This window comes from Phyllopteryx taeniolatus, chromosome 20 (assembly GCF_024500385.1).
Source record: "Phyllopteryx taeniolatus isolate TA_2022b chromosome 20, UOR_Ptae_1.2, whole genome shotgun sequence".
Taxonomy (NCBI): Eukaryota; Metazoa; Chordata; class Actinopteri; order Syngnathiformes; family Syngnathidae; genus Phyllopteryx; species Phyllopteryx taeniolatus.
Window position 1 is genome coordinate 9,095,698 of NC_084521.1, and position 23,510 is coordinate 9,119,207.

Here is a 23,510-nt window from a genome sequence, read left to right on the forward strand (position 1 = left end):
ATAATTTTAAGAACCCCCAAGACTGCTCGCAATTGGTTTGTGGGCCATGCCAGGACAAGTCCTCCATTGTGCTCTCAAATTATGGGCATTGTGTTCATTATCTACAGGCTTGTTTACACATATGTAAGTGACATCATTTGTCCTTAGGTGAAATTATCCTGCAGATATTTGAAATGCCAATTGTGGATTATGAAGAATATAGTTAATATAGAATATATGAAATGTTCTCATTGAAGAGGCAAAACTGAATTACAGATATCTGCATCAAATATACAGTACTCTAAAAAACAGAATTTTTTTTTTAAAGCACTGTTCCATCCCCTCTCACCTCTCCCTGACTGGGATCTATACCTACATAGTGCAATATGCTGCCTTCCAATGATATTGTGTAAGTACCCGGCTAAAACCAGGATATGTGGTACATTTCTTAACTTCAACCACTCTATACCAACACACTAGTATCATTATCAGTTCTCCTATTTGCTACATATAATCATAGGTCACTGTTTATGTTGTTAGAAAGGTTGTTACTGGTTTGCTTACTGACTAAAATCCCATTGACATTGTTACTCTTTTAAGAATACTCACGAGTATTCACAAAACTCAATTTCTCTTATTGTATTTTACATTTTGTGCATTGCATTTAAAAAATTAAAAGTCAAAAAATAAGTCCAAGGTCCATTTAAAAAAAAAAAATCACTATAGTGTGCTGGTTTAATCCAGAAAAAAAATGTATACTAAAAATATACATTTACAGCTGCTTCTGTATCAAAATAAGTTGTCTTATCCCAGAAAGTAGGGTTCAAATATGTTTATTTTATGGTTCCAATGCATTTCTATTTTGCTGCGGCTGAAAATTGAAACAAGCTTTATCAGATTTGACAGTTTAGTCACCAACTTTCCCAAAAAGTATTATGTTTTTCTTTCATAAATGAAATTGCGTTAAAAGGTACTGAACAAAACAATGAAATTCATCTTGCCTGGCCGAGAGATGAGCGCCCCGAAAGCCTTGACCGTTAACTAAAGAGGCGTTTCTTCCATTGTGACGTCATGGTGACATTTTCAGCAAACATTTTTTGGTGGGGGCGGGGGCGGGGATAGATGATTGACAGCGCTCCCCGGTCCTCTTGTCCATTGAGTGAATGCCGGGGGCGTGCACGTGCGAACTGTAATCAAAACCGCCGATCAAGTGCTGAGCGTCAGCGTGGGTTTGCTTGTTCGCTGCCAGTGTGCGTGTCTGTTGCCGCCACACGCGTTGTCGTGGCCGACTTTCGCCCCTTCCATTTTTCGGGTCCAAGGCGACAGATAAGGGGAAATACATGGGCGACAGGTTTGTGGTGGTCCCGGTTGACGGGGGAGGAGATGTCGCCGACGAAGGGCAGCAGCACTCGGGCTCGACACGTCTCACCGGCGGCGTTGGCCAGGAGGTGAAACCGGAGTTGGAGGAGGACACGGCGGTCGAGCCGCAGGACCCCAACCACGTTGTCCCCATTCTGGAGTACAACAGGGAACCCAACAAATACGGTGAGTCAGCCGGGACGTTACTCCAGTGTCCCACTTCTTATCTCTCCTAACCACTCTAGGATTAGCCGTGTGCTTTTCACTCTGGGTCTTTGTATCTTTTCTTACTGTGAGATGCAAAGTGTCATAAGCTGGACCTTCAGTAGACTTCCATTATGACAGAGCTCTGAGGCAAAGCATTCAAAGTCTGCACACTGGTAAATATGTTTATGTTAATGTGGTGGCGTTAAGGCAATTTTGTGGAACCAAACAATCAAACTAGCTAATAACTATTTAAACGTTGTGTTAGCATCCGTGTTAGCCATATCTAAATAACAGCAATTGTTTTTGTTTTTTTTCACTACACGAGGTACAAATATAGAAGTAAAAAAGAAAAGAAAAAAAAGAAACTTGATGTGCTTTGTGCATACTGTTCATTTTCCTTATACACAGTATTTTCTGGGTCAAATTTGACCAGGGCTGATTGAATATATTCATAATAATAGCCTATATCAAATTATGAACATAGCTTTTTGAAATGCATTAATAACTTGTGTAATATTAATTAATGGATGGTAATCCTTCACCAATGTTTCAGAGAAAAAATTGCAGGTTTACTTGTTTTTGCAGGTGCCCATCTCGTGCTTGTGTAAAAGCACCCTCTGACCTCTGTATGACTTCTGTTTAGTATGTATGTATAATCATTCTTATGCTGTTTAACGCTTTCACTTTTTGGGATTCCCCCATAAACCCTCAAACACCAACAGTTGCATGTTTCTGCGAGAACCTGTGCAAATGTTGTCGGAACCCAGACACTTCTCGTCACTGTGTCAAGATCTCTTTCTTATCCTCACTAGGGTCGCAGGGGTGCTGGCGCCTATCCCAGCTATCTTGGGGCAAGAGGTGGGGTACACCCTTAACTGGTCGCCAGCCAATTGCAGGGCACATATAAACAAACAACCTTGCGCACTCACGTTCAGAAAACATACGCAGGCACTGGGAGAACATGCAAACTCTACACAGGCGAGGCTGGATTTGAACCCATGTCCACAGAACTGTGAGGCTGATGTGGTAACCAGTTGGTTAGGTCAAATTATGTTCCTAATAATTTATTTTAATCCGTTTACTGGTAGTATCCCCTGGATGCCTCTGCCAAATTACATTTTTGATTGGTAAAATTGGTAAATATGGCTGGTAATGAGTTTAGTTGTCTGGTCTGTAAAGTCAACACAAGACTGTGACCTTCGTGTAGTGGCCACAGGGCTTTTCTTAGGCTTTCGACATGAGTCAGACTTGGTGAAGATCTCCACATGATGATGTTATCATCACAGCTCCATGGATCCATGCACACCTGGGTTTAAATTATCATCTGTCATTGGATCCAATATCCCTCGTCAATAGGTAAATGTATTTTTTTAAAGGCCAAATGCATTGTCTCGTAATCTTTCGTAGAGGAAAACAAAATGTCCCGTAAGGTTAATGCATTCATTTCAGACATATAAAAAAGACATGCACCTTAGACAAACAAAGTTGCGTCATATAAGAACCCCAAAGATCTTCTGATTGAGAGAATGTTAATATGCTATTATTTTATATGATGCAACACAGACAATTTTATTTTCACGCCACTAAATATTGCGGTCATGCCATAACACCGGTTATTAATTAAAGTGTAAAATTGTTTTGCCTTCATGCTGAGGGTTGCAAAAGGTCTGTGGGGAGAGAGACTAACAAGTGTTGTAAGGAGGATGCAGTGGTTTTCAGAAAACACACTATTGACTGAAGCATAGTGGCTATTCAAGCGATTATCCTTTTGAAGCTCTAAAGACGATTCAAAAGTAAATTTCTCTTCCTCCTTATTCTGTTTTGTCAATGAATAAGGTGATATTGTCAGTTAACAGGAGGCGGGGTACACCCCGAACTGGTTGCCAGCCAATCGCAGGGCACATACAAACAGACAACCATGCGCACTCACAGTCACACCTAGAGGCAATTTAGAGTCTCCAATTAATGCATGTTTTTGGGATGTGGGAGGAAAGCGGAGTGCCTGGAGAAAACCCACGCAGGCACGGGGAGAACATGCAAACTCCACACAGGCGGGAACGGGGATTGAACCCGGGTCCTCAGAACTGTGAGGCTGACGCTCAAACCAGTCGGTCACCGTGCCGCCCATAGGAATTATACGTATTTTAAATTTCCAAAACATGAGGAATGCCTAGAATTTGCAAGATCCTTCACTTAAGAGCTTATGGACATTCCAGACTCTGCTTGCCTTGGTACCTACACACTTGTCAGCAGTACAGTAGTCATCAATTTCTGTCCCTTAGTTACTATTAGACAGTCATTGCCCACTAGGTTAATTATTGGACTCCAAAGTAATTGTTTCTAACTTTACGACCCCAAAAGTGTATTCCCAAATTATAGAAATGTCATTGGTACAAAAGAATAACCTTTGAGGGTACCACATAACTAGGGATGCACCGATAGTCTGATTCTGGTATGCCACGTTACTGGTATCAGTACCGATACTAGTACTCGTAAAAATGCTCCGATACAACAACTCTGGTACCGCTTTACCAGCCAGACATATAGCTTCTGTGCAGGTGTAGTAGGAGGCATGTTAGTCATGTGGCGATACATTAAGGTAAACACGGATGACAACACTTTTATTTGACTGCTAATTATGCTCTGTAAAATGGGTCAACTCCACTCGTTTTTTGAGCCGCGTTGCCTGTTTCGTGCTGCTCGGCTCCAACAGCAAGCCGTGCTCCCGTCACCAAGTCGAGGCGATAAACCGCACCGTAGCACGTCAAGGAAAGAGATTTAAGCGATGGTGTGATAAAGTATCCCTCCAGTTGTCCTATCAGTCCGCTGACTCATCGAGTTTTGATTGGATAAACTCAGTACACGACCACTCTGGGTTGCTGACGGTTAATATCTGTCAAGTAGGCATTAACTGTTCTGTATGCATCATCCCTTAGAGATTCAGAGACATCAAAGAATAATTAATTCAAGAGACAGTCAAATTAAGTGGTTGTGTGATATGAGCATACTATTTATGTTGATATGCAAGTTATGTACCTGTATGCAATTTAAGATGCACTTTATGCATGCATGCGTGCGTACTGTATTCCTATTTAAAAAGGCACGCACATTAGGTGTCATGTGCTGACCTTTGCTTTATTTGGAGCCATGCAGTCAGCACACCAACTGGGCCCTGGCATCCACTTTATCTGCTCCTACTCTTGTGTGGCCTCCTCTTTCTGCATGGCATGTTTGTTGCCCTCGCTTTTGTTTATATGCAAAGTTCACAAGAAGGTTTGGCTCACCCAATGGTCTGACAATGACATTTTCAGAGAACAGTCAACATTTTGGAAATTAGATTTATATGGTCAATGTGAAAATGTGAGTTTCTTGGGTCATATCAGTGTAAAATTTGCCAAGACATAATCCAGATGAAGGCACCTTAGCTTGGAATTTGTCATAATGAAAATTATTATTTGACAAGGAATTTGAAAAATGGTCATTGGAAAAGAATGTTGGTAATCGGTGTAAAAAAATATCTCCACAACCACAGTTGTAATAAATCCTCACACACACTACTTCTGGATCATTTATCTTACTATAGCAACACCAAACAAGAATGTACTGAGAGGTATAAATATACCTTCCCGTAATAACTGCAAATGTGATTAAGGCTTTGAGGCTTTGTTGTGTTTGCTCCATGTTGAAGACAAATTATTAATAACTGCAATAGGAAATAGGGGACAGTAAGCATTCCTAGCTATGTCGTCAGTAAGTATCAGATGTCAGAAATGTGTAAGGAGACATATCATGTTCTGCTCGTGTCTGAATGAAGGGACCATGGCTAAGTCTCCTGACCTCCCTCATGTCACGAGCTGCTGAAATGGGTGCGGTAAAGTAAGGCCACCGTTGCCAAATGTAGAACTTGAGCTTCATTAATTTCATCAAATCTAATGACTTGTGCTGAGCTGTCTGCCCAAAAGAATTTGGAACTGTCAAAAAACACCTCTTTTTTGTTTTGTTTTTGACACTGGCTGATAATATTGTCCAGAGATTATGGCACCCCAAGGCCTGCAAGTTGCTGCAACATGAGGCACCAGCAATAATATCGCCGTACACAGTTTACTTCCTTATATCATTTGTCCAGAATGTTTTTAAGCATATTTATGGTCATTCTCTCAGGTGTGGTCAGTTTATATATTTGTATACAACCAAGGAGGAATAAGTAAGCTCCAAGGAAAAACTGGTGACATACTTCCTACTTTCCATAAGCGGCATAGAAAAGGGATGGTTGGATGACTTTTATAACATGATTTAGGTCTTCACATTTGAAAGTGTTACCTTTCAATGAATTGTTAAATCATTTGTGTAAATATGTAATTTACCACAGCTAAACAGTAAACACAAAAGAAAAGCCCATTTTTACTAGTTGATTTACAGGCTGATGACTGGTAGTGTCTACACTATGTTGCTTGCTATGCTTGTATACAAGTTCCTTTTCCATGAGCAACTAGCAAGTCATAAAGGTTTTTTTCTTCTTTAATGTAACCAAATGGCTCAGTCAGTCATTTCCCAGTCTGGGATTTGGAAACTCTGACTGAGACAAGTGTCTGGTGTTATCCGTCAAATTCACAGTCAGTGCTGGGAGAAATTGGTTTGCTATTGGTTGGTTTGCTGGTTTACAGACGTGCAGTGTGCTTAGTAGCTTTTGCTTCCTGTTACGTTAGTCAGTCTACAAATTATTCAGTTTATATAGCCATTTTATGTCACGTGATGCTGCATAGTACAGTATTTCCATGAGTGTTCACAAGAGGGCAACAAAGAGTCATGCCGACTAAATTGTATGGTGTGTGAGACCCTCACAGCAGCTCAAGTATGAGTCAAGCAACTTGAATAACAGTGCCTTCAGTTGTGTTAAAGGTATATCTTTATGACCCGCAATACTTGTATATTTGCAAAAAGTGTTTATACATAGTCAACATAACTAAAAGAGAATTGTATGAGGATTTACCTGTAGACTTTTGTGTAATTGATAGATTGATTGATCTATCAATCAATCCGCAGTTGCGGCCTAATGTGCCTCATGGCATTGAGAGCTCTAACTAACTGACTAAAACTAAGGCCTTAATTTATCAGATATTTATGCTTTTATTTATTTTCATAATATCATGCAAAGAGGCAACGATTAGTTCTAGCTAGAACCTTTGCATTCATTTGAGATACTGTTCATATCATGAAAGGGTCTAGCTTGACCTTTACATGTTAAATAAATATTCCAGATATGATGACACATACAGTTTAGATGACTGGCTGATAGATAAAAGTACATGGTCACTGCAGTGCATTTTTGTAACCTCATATCTAAATATAGATTTTGTTGCCTTGGCCCTGATGTATTGACTGTCCAGAGGTAGTCTGAGTGTCTGGCCACTTAGCCAGTTACGTCACTACTCATATGGATGAGTGCCGTCTCTAGGGGAAACATAAAAATATCTCATCACGATTATAGTGACCACAATTATCGCATTATCATGGAAACTGATACATCCACCTCAAGAAAGATCAGTGGAATTAATCTTAATGGCAAAGGCTGTGCATACTTGCATGTACATACATGTAATATATTTTTTAAATATTTGTAAATAAATTTACAAATACACACACACATATATTTGGGGTGTTGTGTGTAGTAATCCAATCAATTTTGGAATAAGGCTGGAATGTAACCAAATGTGAAGTCCTGTGAATACTTTCTGCATGTACTGTACAGTACTGTAGTCCTTTTTCCTCCCCTTTGTTCCTTTGTTAAATCTCCCTGTGAGTCTGACTGCTGACCTACTACATAACCCAAATTTTAACAGTGCAAGACATGGTGGTTGATAAATTACATTAGTGGGTAGTACATGCTTGTAGCAGTACTGTATAAGCAAACAAATTATGAAGAGAGGTAGAGTATGGGGCAAGAAACAACGTACACAATGTTGTGTAGATCCAGATAAAGGTAGACATTGACAGATTACTTTTCACAATCTGCTTGAATTCGGGCCAGGTGCTAATGGACGGATCTGCAAGAAAAGAAAACAGTGTGGCATTCGCCACCCATTTTGTAATGTACTTTACTGCCACCTACCGGACTGAAGTGGAAGACTGAAGAGGAAAGAAGGCTGGAGAGGAAACTATTTTTCATGAGTCATGAAAAACATGTTGGATTGTTTAAGCCTTGGCAAATGTCTGCGCTCTAAATAGTATCATTCCTGTTAGGAGAAGGTTATAATTATTGGTTTGTTAATTAATAGGATCGCACAAAGAGTTAGTCCTCATACTTTGGGGTGCCACACTAGAAGTGTGGATCCAGGATTTTCTTGTCCCTTTTGGTTGCTTGGTGGGAAATCAGAGGCTAAGAAGATTTCACTCTACCCCTTCCAGCAAATGACACATTGTGTGACTGTCACCTTATGATTTTCAGTATGAGGATGAGTATGCAGCTGCTTAAGCGACGCGACTGAATGTGACTGAAGTGAACAATTGCCAACAAATTAGTTAGCGACTCACTCCCGCACACCTGCCGATTGACCTTTGCCCACATCCTAACTCGCTGCAACGGAAAAACTGCAACACACTGGCCGTTATATCCATGACCTTGCAATACTTTCCATCTGCGATTTAAATTTCCAATTGAAGCAAAACCGGTTGTGGACGGTAAGCCACTAATTATCGCAAAACACCTGCAGAGGTTTTCCTCAGCCTTTAAATGGTCTCAGTCTGGCTCAGTAGGCTTCAGAATCAAGGGGAAGACTGCTGACATGACTGTTGAAAACCATCATTGACACCCTCCATAAGGAGAAAAGGTCTCAAAAAGAAATTGCAAAAGAAGCTGGATGCTCACAGAGCGCTGTATCAAAGTACATTAACAGAGTGTTAAGAGGAAGGGGGAAATGTGGCCGGAAAAGGTGCACAACTGACAGGGGTGACGTCAGCCTTGAGAGGATTGTCAAGCAATGGTGATTTAGAAATCTGGGGGAACTTCATCAGGAGTGGACTGAGGCTGTTGTCAGTGCATCAAGAACCACCACATGCAGATGTCTGCATGACATGGGCTACAGCTGTAGAATTCCATGTGTCAAGCCACTCCTGAACCAAGAACAACAATCCTTTTTTGTTGGTCACATGAAATATTCAAATTTTGTGAGATACTGGTTGGTTTATTTTTTGTCTTTCTGCCATAATCATCAAAATTGAACAAATAAAGGCTTGAAATATTTCAAGTTTGTGTGTGGTGAACTAATATAACATACAAGTTTCACTTTTTGAAACAAATCATTGAAATAAATTGACTTTCCCTCGATATTCAAATTTTTTGGCACATACCTGTATTACAACTTGTAAACTTTACTTTCCTATCCCGTTTTAGTGATGTAATTACTTGGGAGTGGGCCATTTGCAGTGTAGTGGTTCCCATAGCTTTGACTCCCACAAAATGAACTCCACATATTCACCCTGGAATTGATGACAACTCTAGGATGTAGTCTCCATGTTGTCAGCCAGGCTATGCTTCCCACCCGGGTAAGTGGTATGGGAAATCGATAGACGCATTGACGTTGCCGTCATTTTCCAAGTGCAATAATAAGAATTACTGTACAGTATGAGCAATGCGGAACTTTGTGTGATAAACCAAAGCATTTACTGATTTTCCCTGCCCACTGTTTAAATGCAAGTAGAGTAAAATAACACAGCATCGGAAGTGAGGAAATTTTATACTCAATGTGTGTCCTTAGTGTAGGAAATCTCCCTCTGTGGAACGTTCTGGACTTCCTTCTCTCTTTGAACAAAAGCTGACATTGCTGGCCACTGCCCTCAGGCACAGAAAAAAAAATTGCAGACATGCTCTCATACACACAAGCATACACGTGTTTGATGTTGTTCGCTAGTGTGTGTGTGTGTGTGTGTGTCTGTCTGTGTGTGTGTGTGTGTGTGTGTGTGTGTGTAGGTACTGCCTCCCATATGGGCGGGCCAATCCTGCTCTTCCTTATTTGGATAACGGGGTTGTGGATTTCACGGAACAGAGCAGTCTCCTACTGATAGACACAGAACTTTTGAAGACCATGGGAACATACATATGCTAAAACTGAGCTAATTGGGAAAATCCCATTTGGAAGAAAAAAGAGAGCGAAGGCTAAAGTGAAAACAGCTGGACTGTTGAAGGGAGTTGACCAGCAAAACAGCGAGAGGCAGAGAAGATAAGGCTGTGGCAACAGGGAGACATTGAGAGGAAGCACATGGTGTAAAATGCCTACTAATTTCACTGTGGTCCCTGTAAAAGACAGCGCAGAAAAGGCAAAGGAGAGGATTGAAGAGGAAGATGGGAATGAAAGCAATGAGTTGGAAGAGAACGAGGACGCTGCAGGTGAGAGCAGATATTTGTTGCATCTTTGGGATGGATGATTAGTAGTAAATACTTCAAGTTAAATTAGTAATTTATTTTGATGTGATATTCCGATTGACATCATAACCATGTTTAGGCCATTTAACACATACTGTATTTACTGAGCGTGGGGGCAGTCTCTAAATTTTCTGGCTCTTGTTTTCCAAGGTGTTTCTTTCTTTTTTTGCTTAATACTGCTTTTGTTATGAGATTATAGGTCAGAGGTTATAATATAAATATATTTTTTCACCATCATTTCCTTGATTGGGTTTCTACTAGCAAGTGACGTGCACGTTCTTCTATGGTAGGACTGTCTCTGGCCTCAATCTTTTTCTTCCATACCTACTCTTTTACAACTCCCTTTCTACTCATTTCTCATCATATTACAATTTTTATTACCAGTTTCCTATGAACAAAAACTCTGTAAAGATTATCTTCCTCAATCCTCTCTCATAGTACGGAGGACCTTGGTCATCTGAATTTCAGGTTATGCAAACAACTTGTTATCAAAACGTTTACATAATGTCTTGGTTCAGACATGACACAATCACGTTCCAAACCAGCAGGGTCAAGACAAAAAATACACATGACATTTTGCAAACCTTAGCACTCAGCCTATTAGACATGAGTCACTTTGTGGAGTGTGGTCCTTGTCTATTGACCAACTTGTACAACCAACTTAAACTACTGCTTAATGTGTAATATTTTGTCACGACAGTGTAACATCAGATTGTAGTTAGTGAAGTTTTTGTATTTGCAGCATGACACATTTGGCTGGGTAAATCAGATGGCAGTGTTAAGTATGTACTGTGGTGCCACAATTATGGCTTCATACTGGTAGAGATATTTACAGAGTTCAAGTGAGAGAGATATTTACAGAGTTCAGGTGAGAGAGCAGTATTTTAATGTGACCCCTAAATGTCATCAGCTTTAAGAAACATTTTGTGTTGCTGTTGGAAATTGAAGAATAACAGTTACTGAATGTTGTACAACTTCTCGCTCTTTAAGGCACGTACAGTGGAATCATACTCAAATAAAATTTTAACAAAACCAAAAACAATAACTATAGGGCTTTACTTTTATTTTCAGAAACAGTGAAAGTCATGGGCTAGGTTCAGATTTGGAAGTTAAATCCGATATGAATAAGATCCAAGGGAGGGTCTGAAAGCATGTTCTTGCCTCATGAGCATTAGTGAAGGGTGGAATGGTTGTTAAATAGCAGTTACTGCTATTGATTATCCTGCTGGATGGCTTCCCGTTGGTTGAGTGGGGGGAGGTGAGAAACCACACCTCATGATGCATATCCAGAGCATGAAGCAGTATTACTTCTTCTTCCCGTTGGTTGAGTGGGGGGAGGTGAGAAACCACACCTCATGATGCATATCCAGAGCATGAAGCAGTATTATTTCTTCTTCCCTCTTTGTCTTGTTTCTCCTTTCTAGTTAGTTTTTTGCCTGTGTACCCATTGACTGTATCGTCTTGAGTGTGGTTGAACTGGTATGGTCTCAATTTTGCTTTTTAAAAGTAAAAAAAAAAAAAAAAAAAAAAAAAAAACATGAATAAAAACATTGTGTACGCTCAGCAGGGGTGTCAAACTCAAACTACACCTTAAGTCGTGGGCCGAACAAGATAAACAATTATTTAACAAACTAAAACAAAATGTTTTTAATATAAATTTATTATTATTATTATTAATTTTTTTTTAGTTAAAGTTTAAAAAAAACAATGAATCAAAACTTTCAAGGTTCTTTGCTCTCATGCAATTTTTCAGAACTGGATAATTAGCATTTTTTTCCTCGATTCTCAGGATGGACTAACAAGTGTTCATCAGAGAGAAGACTCTTATGTGATATTTTGTTAATATTCATCACAGAAGAACAGATGTTCACATGGATACTGTATATGCTGTGATGGTAAATATTTCAATACTACAATACCCAGAAGGCTTAGGGTGCGAGAGAGGCCGGCAAGTGGAATCGGAGGAGGAGGCGTTTCCAGCATGTTTTGCTTTAGCTAAAATTAGCACGTTTGACTGTTATCAATGCCTCTTTAATGTTATTTTGCACAGATATTGTGTGAAAATTAAAGTGGTGTCATTTCTAGTTGTGTAAAGTCCTTATAGTATTGCTACTTTCGGTAGTAGGGAATGTGGCACCCTGAGTTAAAATGTTAGTAAAATTAATGACACTGGTCGCTTGCGCCATAAGAGTAACAAATTCTTGTTCGTGAAAAGTTAAAAAGTATATGTTGCAAAACATTTCAGACTGCCTTTATTTGCCCGAGTACGCTATGGGGACCAATTCCACGCAATTTAGCAAAGGTATCCGGGGTCGGTTGCAATTGTGTACTGAGGCACATCGTGGACAGTGTATTAGGTCATTCAAAAGATGTGGACATGGATGAGGTGGAACCTACCCCAGCTGACTTTAGGCGGAGTACACCCTGGACCGGTCGTCAATCAGTCGCATGTCTAAAAAACATACCCTTGAAATTATACATAATTAGGTGTGGTCAACAATTCACATCTAAGCAGCACTCTTGTTTTTTTTATGTTCACTCAGACCCCTCTTGACAAATTAGCCTTCATTACCCACATAAAGCCTTATTGATTTATGCTGTTTAACAGATAGGATCACTTTCAGCAAACATGTAAGCATTGGTTGCTTTTAACCCTCACATTTGTTTCGGCTAAAGGGAAGTTATTTCATGTCACGCAATTACTTTCCGACTGTTGTACATCTGCCCTTGACATGTTTCCTATTTATTCTCTAATCAAATCTGGTTCTGTTTAATACTATTTTTCATAATTTGTGTGTGTCCCCCACCTCCCTCTTGTGTTTGTAACATGCACTCTCCTATCCTTGGAGCATTGTCTTACCAAGTGGGTCGCATTTACATTTAAGATGTCCAATAAAAAATACTTTGTGTGGAATGACTGATATGTTCAACTTTAGAATGGAAAATCGTGCCAATAAACTCTGGACAGAGTTTTTAAAAAAGATGCAGCAAACCATTGACATCTTTTTGCAAATTTGAACAGAAAGGTAAAAAAAAGGATCTATTTGCAACAAAATAAATCCTCATGTTGCAAAATATGAGCATGTCAACATACTTGTGCAACTGTGTGTGTGGGGGGGGTCGTCATTATTCAAATGCCTAAACCCAGCTGACATCAGGGGATTGCTTGGCTGCTATTTAGGTTTACTTTGATAAGCTACAGTTCATTAATTTGTCAAAATTACAATTTTAAAGTTAATCACAAACGGTATTCTTCACTATTTTAGCTTTTTAATTGAGTACTTTGGAAAAAGATACTTGAACTCCTCCAGATAGACAGGCAGATCGGTGCAGCGTCTGCAGTGATGCGGACTTTGTATCGATCCGTTGTGGTAAAGAAGGAGCTAAGCCGGAAGGCGAAGCTCTCGATTTACCGGTCGATCTACGTTCCTACCCTCACCTATGGTCATGAGCTGTGGGTCGTGACCGAAAGAACAAGATCCCGGATACAAGCGGCCGAAATGAGTTTCTTCCGCAGGGTCTCCGGGCTCTCCCTTAAAGATAGGGTGAGAAGCTTGGTCATCCGGGAGGATCTCGGAGTAAAGCCGCTGCTCCGAGTACGAGAGAAGCCAGATGAGGTGGCTGGGGCATCTGATTCGGATGCCTCCACGTCCCACCGGGAGGAGACCCCGGGGACGACCCAGGACACGCTGGAGAGACTACATCCTTCGGCTGGCCTGGGAACGCCTCGAGATCCCCCCCGGAAGAGCTGGATGAAGTGGCTGGAAAGTCTGGGCGTCCCTGCTAAAGCTACTGCCCCCGCGACCCGACCTCGGATAAGCGGTAGAAAATGGATGGATGGATACTTTGGGGGAAAAAAAAAAATCAATCTTCATGTTCATACTTTTTTTTTTTTTTTTACCACACAATTTGATTCAGTGCATACAGCTGTAATGAGATATTGGCTGAAATACCTTTTTTCCCTACTTATTCTTTGTCGCATTGCGCATCTGTCTGTCCTATCACATATAAATATAATACAAACTTGAAGTCTCAACAGGTAAACATTTTACAGGGTTTTGGACCTGGCCATGTCTAATGCTCTTCCAAAACATTTTCTGAAAAAGCATAGCATGACGTTTTTCAGTTAGATCAATGCATTACGGAACTGAGGAAGAATTGGCCTCAACTTACGCTGTCGTATAACTTATATAACTAGATTTCCTCAGTTTCAATAACCAAATTCATCTGGGCTGCTTGGCCTCATCAGGGAATAGAATATTAAAAAAGGTGACCATTTTTCCTATGGTTTCCGGTGGTGGTAAGCATCCTTGGGTCTCTTGAAAGGCATGGTATATGAATATTATTATGATGACAATTATTATTTATTATTATTATTGTTTTCAGTTGTATAAGTAGTAGTATCATTAACAACAGCTGTCTTCTGTTGATTGTTGTTGTTAGAATGATAACTAAAAATACTTTACCTGGATATGTGATCAGGTTACACGCAAACAGCTGAAAATCTGACCTTCTGGCTTTTGTGCTTGATGAAGAAATACAATATACGTATACGCATGACTGCCAATACTTAACAACTTATACATGAGCTACAGTGAGCTGCATTTTTAAGAAAAAAAAAAAAGTCAGAGGGTACAGCTTTCTGACTGCTACTTCCTGTTTCCACTTCACAGATCTCCTCCTCACCAGCTTCTTTCTGTCAATGTGGTCCGTGTGATAAGACTCACACACACTGTTTAGTTGCTGTTTTTATTTCTCCTCTTCTTTCTTTGTCTGCTAATGTTTGCAGGAGGCCCTTTTGAATCCACATTTTCATTGTTTCCTTCCTTTTGACTGATTACGAGGCTAACATTCAGAGCCATCTTCAAGAGCTATTTGCCAAAGATAAATCCATCCATCCATCCATTTTCTTTACCGCTTATCCTCTCGGGTCACGTGCTGCTAGAACCTATACCAGCTATCTTCGGGCGGGAGGCGGGGTACACCCTGAAGCAGTCACCAGCCAATCGCAGGGCACATATAAACAAACGACCATTCGCAGTCACATTCACACCTACGGGCAATTTAGAGTCCTCAATCAACCTACCACGCATGTTTTTGGGATGTGGGAGGAAACCGGAGTGCCCGGCGAAAACCCACCCAGGCACGGGGAGAACATGCAAACTCCACACAGGCGGGGCCAGGATTTGAACCCCGGTCCCCAGAACTGTGAATCAGATGTGCTAACCAGTCGACCACCATGCCGGCCAAAGATACATCACTTTCCACCGTGCTGGCCAAAGATAAATCCATCCATTTTCAACACCGCTTATCCTGGTTAGGGTCGTGGGATGCTGGAGCCTATCCCAGCTGACTTCGGGTCAAAGGCGGACTACACCCTGAACTGGTCACCAGTCAGTCGCAGGGCACATATAGACACAGATAACCATTCGCACTCACATTCACACCGTCACTGAGTGGGAACTGAACCCACACTGCCCGCACCAAAGTCAGGCGAGTGTACCGCTACACCATCAGTGACCAAAGATAAATCATTTATTGTAATTCAATCGTCATTAGTGTTTTGTCATCATTTACACACCAATATTTCATGCATTGGTAGATTTAGTTTGTCTTTTAGGACTTGTTGACTGTAATTCATTGTGGTTAGTTTCTGAATTTGTGAATGAAAATATGAAGTAGTAAAGGAATGCCATCATTCGACACAGATAACATTGGAAACATGCTAGTAGAATAGCATATGCATATGATGAACAATTGCATGCGGTGTTGCTAAACATAGCAGCTCCCAACATCATAATGTTTTAAATCTAGTGTAGCAGTATAATTATATTTTGATGTCAGCCTTGTATTATTTATGGCTGGCAAATTTGGTACATTGGCGCCACCCTCTGTTTGTACACCAGCCTACAGTTATGATAATAGAAGTTAAAAAAGTATTTGCCCCATATTGATTTCTTTTTTTGGTTTTGGGCCAGATAGGTTTACAGTTTTTATCCCCTTAATAAATTGTATTTTTATTTAGAAACTGGATTTTGTATTTACTTAGATTGTCTTTCCGAAATACCTGTATTAAAATTGGCTAGATGATCCGAAACGTTTAAGTGTGATATATTGGAAGGAAAAAAACTGAAACCAGAAAGGGGACAAATATGTTTTTCATGACACTGTACTTCCGTTATTTTTCAGTAAAACAAAATTGAATTCCAAAAAGCCAACCATGGTATTTCTCTTGTGTATATATTCAACTTATTGGCAAAAACAAACCCTCCAAAGGTATTGGGACGGCAAGATCAATTTCTTTTGTTTTTGTTGTATACTGAAGACATTTGGGTTTCAGATCAAAAGATGAATATGAGACAAAAAGTCAGAATTCCAGCTTTTATTTCATGGTATTTACATCTAGATATGTTAAACCACCCAGGACAGAGCACCTTTTGTTTGAAGCCACCCACTTTCCAAGTGAGCAAAAGTATCAGAACAGACATTATTAAATTAACTTAACGTGAATAACATTTAATATTTGTTGGCAAAGCTTGTGACCAGAATGTACACAAGGTAGATGCCTTGCTCGGTACATTCAAATGAAGGGAGCCAGCGAGCTTCCTTTCAAATATGCACACTTCCACTTTAATTCTCGCCAACATCCTCTTTCCCTAGCAGCCTGCTTTAATCTATCTTTTTATGGTTTAAGAAACGTGATAAAGTCCAATATGCTGCCTATACAGCATCAAATGCCTATACAGACTCGTTGTTCAGGGCGTCCATATATACAGTCGCTCAATGTGCCAGGCTGTGTCGGTAACTCTTATTTTTATGTGATGGTCCGATCCAGTCTGGTTCGTCCACCTTGCGCAGTGTGCGTCAGGCTTTATGGTTTAAAATCACTACTGGAGTAGTCAGATTTAATATCTACTGAACGTACAACCCTAAAGAGACACCAGTACACTGTGGCATGTGTTACATAGCTATGTTGTTTGCATTAAGGTTTAAGGGCCAAGGATATCATTAAGTGGAACGTACACACACGCGCACATGCACTCATGCACACTGAAATTGCAGCCATCTGACACCAAACCAAGTGGAGCTTGATATGATTAAATCCTTCTTACTGAGTGATTGGATAGACCCTCTTAAAGCTCAAGCTTTGACACATCTAATGATACCTTCAGCAGATGTTCAATGGTTACACAGGCTGGTGAGTTGGTGGACATTTTAGTTTGTGAATTCAATTAACAGTGGGTCAATTTTCCATGGCTGAAATTTAAAACATAATAGTATGCATTACTGTCTATATTATTGCATGCTTTCTCAAAGCAAACTGGCTCAGCGGTCACAAAGCACTTTCTCATTTTCAAAGCTGCATTCATGTGGAGGTCATGGCTCAGTGTCTCACCTTAAAAACAGGCCAGTGACCCAGCATGGTGTAACACACTCACCTGACTCATAGGTAGCCAGAGAACTGAAGCACAAGTCCACATTCAAGGAGTCTTTGGCTGTACTGTAGCCCCGGTGTGGCTTCTGTGTTTTATAAAAAGTTCAGGATTAACCTAATCTGGTTAAGTGATTTGAGTCCACTTCACATGCTCTTAGACAGAGAGATTAATGAGCAGCTAAAACAAAGGTAGCGTCATATAGCCAAGGGATGAGTTCCTGCAGCAGTCAAGTAGTCTTTGGCTAGCCAATAATGTATGCCAAATGGGTTCATATTGCACTGCATGATTCAAGAAATGTAGGTCCCATAATGAAAGTGTCTCTACACTTTCAATGGAAAACTTAATTGGATAACAATGCAATTATATATGCACTGCTTGAATCTGTCTGTGATATACAGTGGTACATCTCAATTTGATTTAATTTCAAAATAAACAATTATCAAACAAGTGTAACCACTTGAAAACATGAAAGAACGATAAAATATTACCTTTTGAAAGAAAAACCTATAGGAGCTAGCCAATTGACACCTAGCTAGCTAAAATATTCCACAAGCAGCTACCATGCAACCCCGCTGCCTAAAGTCTCTTCAGCCTCACTGTGCCCATCATCCATTTGGCCAGTGACAATCAACGTGTGGTTAAATGTTGCATCGTCTCTTGTTGCTATGGGACGGAAATGGTCTGGAATGATTGACAGTCCATTAGGGACTGAACACTCTAGAGTCCACAAGTTAGACTCTAGAGTGTTGACATTTTTTGCTGTGTGGAATATCCAGTTAAAGTCAATATGGTTTTAATATTCTGCAAAGTGTCACTGACTGTTTCACCAATCGATTGTCCCCCTCAACCTCTGGTGCCCTAGTTACCTCAATGACACTGCTCACTCAGGCAGCGCCTGTGGTTTGAAATAGCTCTTTGTTTTTAAATTTTATACTGTGTTCTTCTTTTACGTTGAAGGATCACAGCTTCATAAAAGTTTTATTTATGAAGCAAAAAATAATTGAACTACATTTTATTTGCATTCAAATTTGTATTCCTGTTTTCTCTTTCTGTTTCATGTTTTAAAAGATATATTTAGGTGCATTTTTTTATTTAACTTTGATCTGCAATCATTATTTAAGTTCAGTTTATTAAATATACTTTTAGGCATAAACGTGTCTCATTTGTGATTAACACTTAGGCCGTCTGTGCTACTGTATTTTAATGCTGGTCACGATGGTGGTACTTGGAGGGCTAATTATTTTTTAGGTGGTACTTGGTATGAAATGTTTGAGAACCCCTGGATTAGTTGATTGATGAATTTTTGCTAGCTGATCAAGGAACTAATCATCCATAGTTTTAATGCATGTGCCTTCCTGTCCTGACACTCTTGCTTTTCGAAAGCCTTCCGTTTCCCTCACTTTCTTTGCTCCTCCCACTCAGTGTGTGCGTTCACACATACATACCCAAGTGTTAATGTGTGTAGAAGGGATCAGAAGCTCAGGGTGATTGAGGGAACGCATGCGTGTGAGCGTGCGTGAGGGCGCGCGAGCAAGCTGGTCTCGGTGGGAGGGTAACGGGTGCTTTGTGATGTATTGCTGTCACTGACATCGTCATCGCAGGCCACTTTTCACACACGCACGTACCCAGTCACAGAAATAGCTGATCCTCACATTATCCACACAGCACAGGCAGCATTCCTGACTTCTGCACCTCACAAACAATATCACTATACTTTGGACCCCTATTACTGGAGTTCCGTTGAGACCGCTGTCAGGACCCCTCCTCTCGTGAACCTTTTTAAGCCCTGCTCCTCAAAATGGAGCACAGGGGAGGCTCTCGTCGGAGGGGTAAGTTTATAAAATTTTCATTTTACTTACACTATTACATTTATCTGAATAGTACAGGTGATATGTTTATGTTCCCTGTATCTTCTTGGAAATTTGTCAGATCATTTAGGCCTTGATTGCATGCATTAGGTTTCATGATTCTTGATTCAATGATTGTCAACACGAACATATTCTGTATTTGAAATTAAAGCATTGTTTTTTTCTCTGAAATGATAAAGCAATAGAAATCCTTAAAATCTTTTGTAATGCCGCTAACGCATGCATGGATTAATGGACCAGGCAAAAAAAAAGTTTGCATCCTTTGCTTCTTCTTTTTGAGGTTTTGAATTTCTACTCAAAGGTGTTCTACCGTAACTATCCTGTCCGCTGTTTCTTAGTAGCTTCTAGACTGACACTACACAAAATCTTGGCTTAGACAACAAAGAATTGTAACATTTTTAATTGACAAATTATCTAAACAATTTACATACTGCACTGATACACATGAGCTTGTTACTGACACGCAACTCTATACTAGCTAAAAACTTGCTAATGATGCTAACACCAAGTTTGAACCTAAATCCACCATTAAACTTTATCTTGATGGGAGTGATTTTTGATTCTTAACAATATCTGGGAGTTGTAATGTCTCTCAGTATGCTGAGTGTATTGTCACTTTGTAGAGTGCATCGTGAGCTAACTCTGGCAGCGTTAGGCAGCTTAGGCATCATCACAGTGCACAGCTTAGGCGATATAAATAGGATGCCTGGTCATTTATTACCACAGTGACCAGAGAAGCTAACCTGTCCATTAGCAGATCTTCAATGTTCCCTCTACCTGATGACGAAACTGTACCAATCAGTAACCACTGGGCTAATGGACTATGTCCCTAGCTTGAGCTATTCAATATCTCTTTTAATCAGGAATATCGTCATGAACACAAAACTGAAGAAAAAAAATATAATTGTCGGGCTTGAACTCGCACTCTAAATCCTGTTATTCGTGTTCACAGTAACGAATGACTTCTGAATCACAATCGAATTGTCACTCCTTGTGCTATTCTGAAATAAAGACGTCATAGTTCAACAAATGAAAAATCCAATTTGATCTATTGAACCAGAAAAAGATTACACTGGTCCGTTTTGGCTTCCGCCTCTCGCTCTGGGACTGTTTTTTTTAGTTTAAAATGGCTTACTTTAACCTGGATCCATTGCAGTACTGTGGCCAAAGATAGAACATGGGTTGGTTTTGAGCCCATTCGGTGCTGTAAATTCTCGCTGGCTGGGAACAGCTAGCTAGCTATCTCACTGGCTACTTTTTCAACTTTCTCCCATTGATTCCGCCACGGTCACCTCCTCCACTGATTTCTCCTTTGCGGCTTTTGTTGTGGTGCTGCCATGGGCTTGGCTATCAGATGTCTAATTCCGTGGAGCTCATCGTCTCGATGGAGGGCTGTAGACTTCATCACCGTCCCCACTGCAGCCACTGAGGCCAAATGCGCAGAAACTATGGCGCAGTAAGTCAAAATGCCGTCGGCCGTAAACAGAGGCTAAAAGGCTAAAAATGTAAATGCAGCATGGCAGCAGTTTCAGTTCTTATCAGAATAAAATAAGTAGTATGATATTCTAAGAGGTCACTGATGGTGTAGTGGTACACTCGCCTGACTTTGGTGCGGGCAGCCTGGGTTCTGTTCCCACTCAGTGACGATGTGAATGTGAGTGCAAATGGTTGTCGGTGTCTATATGTGCCCTGCGACTGACTGGCGACCAGTTCAGGGTGTAGTCCGCCTTTCGCCCGAAGTCAGCTGGGATAGGCCCCAGCGCCCGGTGACCCTAACCTGGATAAGTGACGTTGAAAATGGATGGATGGATATTCTAAGATTCGTTCTGATTCAAGTTAGAATATTCTGATCCGCTGATCACATTTCCACGCCCACTCGAATCCCAATTCCAGTCACCACCGATTCCTGTATAGCCCTAGTTGTCAGGTCCTGGACATACCATGCCCTTATGTAAAAAGACTGACTGTAATGTAAACATCCTTTAGAGCTCAGATTTGAAAGTGAGACTCATTTCAATTTTGCCGGTCAACACCATTGTCCCCCGATGCTTATCTGCAGAATTTGAAAATTATGTAGAAAATTGAATCAATACTGCCATGTTGCATCAATTTTGGGTTATTTCTCTGTGCCAGTTTAAATAATACCACTTCTACATATGATTCAAACAGTAGCATATTTTAGGGGTCACCCCATGCACACTAGCACAAGAGACTCTCCACAACCCAAGTGGAACATACGTATACACAAGTGTGCAAGCAAACACAAGCTACATTTTTCCATCAGAAATTGTTCTTTGTTATAACGATGTGTTTATTGAGAGATTTAATTTGTCCAGAAGTTACATTTGGCTTTTTATTCTTAAGGTAGGGGACCGGAGGTCCCCAATCTTCAACACCAATTTGAAGACTGTCTGTTAGTTATTAAAAACAACCTGCATAGACATCTTGCGCTATTTATTGTCTTGATAAATAATGTCATAGGACACATCAGCGTGTATCCGTCTCCTACAACTGTTCTTTCTGGGTGATCAATGTTAAAAACTCGAAAAACCTTTGCAATTATATCTGTAAAACAATACAAATGCACTACTGAGCTGAATTACTTGTCTTGGAATTGTCAAATTGCAGTCAGAAACTCTTGCAGTCCTGCAATGTCCTCTCAAAGCTGCTATGCAAAATCATAGACTTTACTTAACATTGCCATTTAGAGGCGGGAGAAATAATGGATTCTTAGATGCATCATGATGAAGACATTAATGAATCTTGTAATACATTTCAATAATCGATTACCAAATACTGTAATGCAATGCTGGCGGAACGGAAAAAGTGCAACATGGAAGTACAGCGGCCACCAAGCAGTCAAATCAAACGTAATTTGATACGTCACATAAATATATATTTTCCGTGTCCTGGTGTCAGAGTTGTGTGTAGCTGGTCCTCGTAGCGCTTCCCGCAAGCACAATAAATGCATACAACAGTGTTTCCCCTATGTTAAGAATTTACCTGTGGTGGTGGGCAGGTCGGTGCAAGGTGGTGCCGCAGTGTTTGATAAGCGCATTCAAAATAATATAGTCAAACAAAGGTTTATGAACTATGCTTTGTTATTGCACATATGCAACAATATCATTTCCAGTTAGCGATTTTTATTTATTTTTGTTTTCTGTGAAGTTTGAAGTACATCTGATGAGTCTCTTGCTCTCGATGTGGCTTGGAATGAGATGGCTCGAGCAGACGCCACCTTTGAAAAATCTGAAAATGGCCTGTTTAAACATCACATTTTCAGCTAATATGACTAACATATGTGCATTTTTCCGCCAAAAATCTCCTCCTGATTTACATTGATTGATTTAGTGATTGAGAATTTACTCCCTCGCTTCTCTCTTTCTCAGTTTCAACTTTCTGGAGGGTTGTCAGTGTCATTGTTTTTAGCTCCAAATTGCCCGACTCCATATTTACAATAGCAATGGTAGATGGACGGATCAAACAAATGCACTCAGAATATGAAAAAAGTCCTCCTACTAGTCCTAGTCCTACTAGTGATGGAAGTAGTATTTTTTGGGGGTTTCTTTCTTTGTCCCGCTCATTATTACATCCGTTATTTAGTAAATTGCAAGGCTAGCTGGGTCACTAGGACTTTTGCACGTTGTTGCATGTGTGTGTTGACTGACCGGGGTATTAAAACTGCTGACAGCACACAGCATCTGTCCTGTGTTTGTTCTTATGTCTTTGTGTATAGTGTCAGTTTGCAATAGAATGTATGTATGCGCTGTAACATGTCAAACGGTCATCATGACTGTTATATATTATAACTCAGTCAAATAACATACATGTAGTAGAAGTATGTTACTCTACTGTATTTAGAACCATAGCCTGGTTATTTCATAGCCACTGTTGTTAATGTCCTTTCTTTGTGTTAATATCGCATTGCATTAACTATGGTATTTGGCCTCCACTGACAGAATTTGTTGATGCTGGCCCTTTTTCCTGGCTCCTATTACAGTTATAAGTGCAACTCAAGGTCACTAGAATAGTTATCGAGGTGGAACCATGTAGATATGTTTTGGTATGCTAAGGAGCAATTAGTTTCCAGCTTTCATTGAGTATGATGTTACCACTGTTAAATGATAGGCACGTGTCATATTACAAATGTGCTACATTTGATAAGAGAGCTACATTGTATTGATTTTAAAATATTGTGTTGTGAATTCTGATGTCATTGACCACTGACAAAAGTCGAAAGTG

The 23,510-nt window shown here is 40.2% G+C and overlaps 1 protein-coding gene across 6 annotated transcripts in view; it reads left to right on the forward strand.

Moving 5' to 3' along the window:
• The first annotated feature begins 1,166 nt into the window (after positions 1 to 1,166).
• Positions 1,167 to 23,510, forward strand: part of slc12a7b (solute carrier family 12 member 7b) — a 44,959-nt gene continuing 22,615 nt past the window's right edge. For 2 of the 6 annotated variants that reach the window (XM_061757619.1, XM_061757620.1), the window contains exon 1: positions 1,169 to 1,524. In XM_061757619.1, coding sequence (XP_061613603.1) covers positions 1,320 to 1,524 — 205 coding nt within the window. In that variant the 5' untranslated portion in view covers positions 1,169 to 1,319. Of the gene's footprint in view, positions 1,525 to 9,546; positions 9,929 to 18,911; positions 19,230 to 23,510 lie in introns of those variants that run through there. The other 4 variants (XM_061757617.1, XM_061757616.1, XM_061757618.1 and 1 more) reach the window with 4 other exon arrangements.